This window comes from Artibeus jamaicensis, unplaced genomic scaffold (genome assembly GCF_021234435.1).
Source record: "Artibeus jamaicensis isolate MK-2021 breed Jamaican fruit bat unplaced genomic scaffold, CSHL_Jam_final scaffold_614, whole genome shotgun sequence".
In the NCBI taxonomy this organism is placed as follows: Eukaryota; Metazoa; Chordata; class Mammalia; order Chiroptera; family Phyllostomidae; genus Artibeus; species Artibeus jamaicensis.
The window spans coordinates 7,819,830-7,825,584 of NW_026522050.1; the positions used below are offsets into that span (position 1 = coordinate 7,819,830).

At 36.0% G+C, this 5,755-nt stretch overlaps 1 protein-coding gene across 1 annotated transcript; it reads right to left on the reverse strand.

Moving 5' to 3' along the window:
• Window positions 1-2,879: 2,879 nt before the first annotated feature.
• LOC119046507 (olfactory receptor 5L1-like) lies at window positions 2,880-3,824 on the reverse strand. The gene has a single exon (XM_037141620.2). It carries the CDS (start codon window positions 3,822-3,824, stop codon window positions 2,880-2,882), a length of 945 nt encoding a protein of 314 aa, XP_036997515.2.
• Window positions 3,825-5,755: the final 1,931 nt, after the last annotated feature.

Sequence of the window (5,755 nt, forward strand, 5' to 3'; positions counted from 1 at the left end):
AAGAGCTATCCAAATGATCAGCAAATCCAGGAGCTGGTTCTTTGAAAAGAAAAACAAAATTGACAAAACTTTAATCAGACTCATCAAGGAAAAAAGAGCAAGGACCCAACTAAATAAAACCAGAAATAAAAGAAGAGGTTATAACCAATACCACAGAAATACAAAGGATTGTAAGAAATAACTACAAACATCTATATGCCAAGAAATTTGACAACCTGGGAATAAGGTTCAAATTTCTAGGAACATATAGTCTTCTAAAACTGAATCAAGAACTAGCAGAAAGTCTGAATAGACCAATAACAACAAGTAAAGTTGAAGCAGTGATCAAAAAACTGGCACACAAAAGTCCTGGACCTGATAGCTTCGCAAGTGAATTCTACCAAACATTTCAAGAAGAAATAAATCCTATCCTTCTCAAACTATTTCAAAAAACTCAAGAAAAGGAAAGACTCCCAAACTTTTTCATGAGGTCAATATCATCCTAATTTCAAAACCCAGTAAAGACACAACAAACATAGAAAACTACAAGCCAAGATCTCTGATGAACATAGATGCTAAAGTCCTCAATGAAATAGTGGCAATGCAGTTATAGAAATACATTGAAAAGATCATACACCGCTATTAAGTGGAACTCATCCTAAGGATGCAAGGATGATATAATATTTGAAAATCAGTAAACGTAATACACCACATAAACAAAATGAAGGGAAAAATCACACAATCATTTCAATGGATGATGAAAAAACATTTAAAAAATCCCGGCACTCATTCATGATACAAACACTCGGCCAAGTGGGAAAAGAGGGAGCATACCTCAACATAATAAAAGCCAAATGCAAGAAACCTACAGACAACATTATAGTTCAATGGGCAAAAACTAAAATCTTTCTCCTTAAGATCAGGAACAAGACAGGGTGTCAGGTCTCTAAGGGACTAGTTTTAAGAAATTTCTTTCCTTTCAAGCTCTAAATTTCCCTCTTATAAAATGTTATAGGTTGTGTTTTGATTTGCACTCAGTTCAAAATATTTTACATTGCCTCGTGCTTTTTAAAATGTTTAAATCATTACCTGAAGACATGCTTTTTTAATTACTATTGATTTTTAGAGAAAAAGGGAAAGGGGGTGACAGAGAAAGAGATAGAAACTTCAATGTGAGAAACATCAATCTGTTGTCTGCCATACGAGCCCCAAATTTCAAATTCATCTGTACTCATCTTATTTTATGGTGGGACTTGGTTTGTCAGAGATCTCAATATCTAATCCACCCTAAGCTTTAGAGCTTCTCTTTGGATATAGACCACCCTGCAGATTCTATCCCGTCTCCTAACAATGGAATTTCATTACTTGAAGCTCTATGCTGGTGTCATTTGGTTACCCAGTAGCCTCTGCTGTCTAATGGTTCCAGAAAAAAATTGAGTTTGCAGAAATTCTTTTTGTGTTGTAATATCAGAAGCAATCTCTTTCTAGTTAGCTACACATTAGCCAAAAGTCTAATTACATTGGTTTAAACAAGACTCCACTATGTGTAATTGAAATATGTTTTGTAAGTTGTCATTTAAATGAGTAATACTGAAGACTTTTTAAACCTTCTCTGAAGCTGAGAAAGTAAATTACTCTAGGGACAGCATAAGAATTACATTTTAAAATAAAAAGTTCTCATGCTCCCCACCTCCCTCCCATTTCCACCCCCCTTAGTTCTCGTCCCTGTGTCCTTCCTAGGGACTGGGATGGGAGAAATAGACAAAAAACTGTACTTGATAAATAACTAAATAAAATTAAAAATAAATAAATAAAAAGTTCTCAGGTGTGTCTTTAACAAAAAATGAAAGGAATATATTTATTAAACTGTTAAAATGAACATTGATGAACAGGGCTCATGAAAATTTGCAATCACTGTGCCTATAAAGTAGTCTACCACCAAATATATCCCCAGATATAGTAGTCTGGTAATAGGAGAGCACAGTAAGTACTAGTCACACGCTGTTATAATTCAAGCTATACAAGAAAGAAGAACTTTTAGTTAAAATTATTTTTATATGTTTCCACAGCCAGATCATTCTACCCCTGTCCTCTACAATGATAAAAATATGACATGTACCTCAGCATAATAGAGGTCATATATGGCAAGCCTATGATTAACATTGGTCCCCATGATGGAAACAGAAAGAATTTTTTCTGAGATCAGCAACAGAACAAGGTATGACTCATGACCAGAGGGGAGAGGGGAAGAAATTTAAGAGGAAAAATGGGAGGGATTTAGAGGAACAAGTATAAAGGACACAGGAACAATAACTAAGGGCGGGTGGAAATGGGAGGGAGGAGGGGAGAATTTTGTCCTACTACAAAGAGTACAGAACACAAGAATATAAGTATTCAAACAACATTAATGAGAGGAGTTTTAAAAGATAAATATAATATTTCATATTTAGAAAATAGATAATTATATCTATGAGGACATCTTTTAATAAATATTAAAACTATTAGAGAAAAACAAATCCTCCCTAATACCACAAAAATCTAGATTTCCTACTTCTTTGTTTAAATTTTCATTAATATTGACAGGTAATTTAAAACAACATTCCAGCCATAAAACACAATTAGCTCTCAGTGGTTACAACAAAGATTTGTAACTCAATTATTTTATAAGGACTGCCTAGAGAATGCTGAGGGAAAGAATTGAGATATGCTCTTAGTCAAGCTGCCATAAAAATTAATTATATATTTATGGTGATGGGTAGGTAATCAAAAGTAAGTGTAAAGATCTTAAAGATCACTGAATCAAAAAAGTCACTCATGCTCTACTCTTTGGCTGTTCTTTCTACTCCAACACTGCAGCCCACCAATTCAGCCCTCCACCAGCCTCCACTTTGAAATATTCTTTAGGAAAATATTTTGGAGCTCACCACTCCTTTGAGAGCTTCTTTCACATCTTTGTTCCTTAGACTATAGATCAGAGGGTTCAGCATGGGAATCACTACAGTATAGAATACTGTGGCCACCTTGTCAGTATTTTCATTGTTGCCAGAACTGGGCTGGCAATAAGTGAAAAGGATTGTCCCATGGAAGACAACAATGGCTGTGAGGTGGGAGGCACAGGTGGAAAAGGCTTTGCGCCTTCCCTCTGCAGAGCGCATCCTCAGGATGGTGATCAGAATAAACAAGTAGGAGGTGAGGATGATCACAATGGTGATTATCTCAGTGAAAGAGACCACAATGTACACCAACAGTTCATTCAAAGTGACATCATAGCAAGCAAGAGATAAGAGAGGGGGCAGATCACAAAAGAAGTGGTTAATCACATTTGATCTATAGGATGGGATCTCAAGAGCTAAACACAAGTGGATCAGAGAACACGCAGTCCCACAGAGGTAGCAGCTAGAAACCAGCACCATTTGGAGTCTCTGGGACATGGTGACCATGTACAGCAGTGGGCTACAGATGGCCACAAAGCGGTCATAGGCCATCACAGCCAGCAGGAAGAATTCAGTGATTCCATAGGCACAAAATAAATAAAACTGCAGCATGCATCCCAGGAAGGAGATGGCTTTGTCTTCTTTTGTAATATTAACTAGCATCTTTGGCACAATGGTTGTGGAGTAGCAATAATCCACAAAGGACAGGTGGCTGAGGAAAAAGTACATGGGAGTGTGAAGTCGAGAGCTGACCTGAATCAGTGCAATCATGCCCAGGTTGCCCAAAACTGTGACTCCATAGATGAGGAGGAACACCATGAACAGAAACACTCTCAGCTCAGGGGCATCTGATAATCCCAGGAGAATGAACTCCATCACAATGGTGCAGTTCCCCTCCCCAGCTTCCACCATATGTCTGGTTTAGAAAGCCAAAGGATAAGTTTTGTGTGTCTCCTGAAATGGGAATAAGAGAGAAAACACGCAATTATATTAACTTTAACAAATCACGTGGATGTCAAACACCATGTTTTTGAAATACAATTGTCAAATAATTCTAAATTCTCAGTGTGGCAGCAGATCCCACTGACCAAATTTAAAGCATCAGCAGAAATGTGTATAATTCTCAACTTCTACCTATCACAATACATTGAGTTGATGAATTAACTTAAATGTTTTGATGGAGTTTCAAAGAGATCCAACGATTGTTTTTAAAGCCACAAGTGATCAACAGCTGCTTCGTGAAAAATGTAACAAATTTCGTTCAAGTCAGAAAATAACAACCATGATTCTATGTGTGTTAATTTTTTAGGTCTGTCTATCATTAGCATAAAGTTTCAGCAGATGAGGGCCTCTTCAGTTCTCTTGTCAGGAAGTGCGACAATCTCTGTGAGCAGTGGCTCTGAGTTCTCTATAAATTTGGAATTATTCAGAATAAAAAGATTTAAAATATATACTTAAATCCATTATTTTTTATGTATCAAATTAACAAACTCAATTACAATAATAGTGGTCAATATCAATAGAGACTCAGAAAGGTATAGCTCTTGTGTAAATTTTTCTGTAAAACTATTTGGCAACATATAATCAAAGTCAACCCTGAAAACTTTAAAATCTATCTGATACACTTATGAGAGATTTTAATTTTGTAAGCTGTTATGAGATGTTTAATTACATTTACAAATTGTGAAAAGTATATTCAAAGCTATATTGCATCATTATTTTAATATTCACAATGAGAAAAATAATTGTCATAAGTATAACAATTATTAAACTATGGTACATCTGTCCTGGCTGGTGTAGCTCAGTGGACTGAGCGCGGGCCTGCAAATCAAAGGATCGTGGTTCCATTCCCAGTTAGGGCACATGCCTGGGTTGCAGGCCAGTTTCCTGCAGGCCAGTTCCCAGCAGAGGACGGACAAAAGGCAACCATACATTGATGTTTCTCTCCCTCTCTCCTGCCCTTCCCCTCTAAAGATAAATAAATAAAATCTTAAAAAAAAACAACTATGGTACATCTTATCTAAAACAGAATGTTACCATATTATTTCAAATAATATTATGAAAATGTTTTCTTTAAAAATGTACCTAGTACAGTTTCTGTATATATGTAGATTTAAATACACTCTATATGCTGACATATGAATACATGTGGTAAAAATGATATATGTTATCACTTTGATTTGGCTTCAATCCTAGGTCAGTCCACTCCCCACACTGGGAAAGAGGCAAGTGTAAACTTTCCCAAGTTCCCTCTAGTAGTAGGTTGGAGAAAGTGGTTACATTAAACCTCCTATAAGTCCAATGTACAATAACATTCAGACCTGTCTTTAAAGAACAGTCAAATGGAAGATGATAAATTTTTATTCTCTGCCCTCCTTCCTAGAGGGATGCGCCCATGATGATATTCACATATTATGAAATGAAAAATGAGTGGAGATTCTGGACTGAAAACAGAAGTTAGTATTTTAGTCTATAACATGAACTAATTTTAGAGTGAAAACAAACCTCCAAGTTAACAACATGGTTTTCTAATTACTTCACTGCCCAAAAAATACAAATTATTTGCCCACCTAAAAGTAAAAACAAACAAAAAAAAACTCATGTGGGAAACACTCCTTAAAGTTTTAGGCTAATAATAAGAAACTAATTTATGGTAAACCCAAATGAAATCTAAAAGGATTCACTTCATTCACAGAGCAGAGATAGTCTAAAAGTTCTGATTCCCCATGACTAACTCAGGGGCCCATGAACTCAACCCTCAGGAATAAGGTGACATTAAGGGAGCTCCTTTATGGATATAAAAACTAGATTCCATGACAGAAGTTGATGTGGAGAAATGTAGA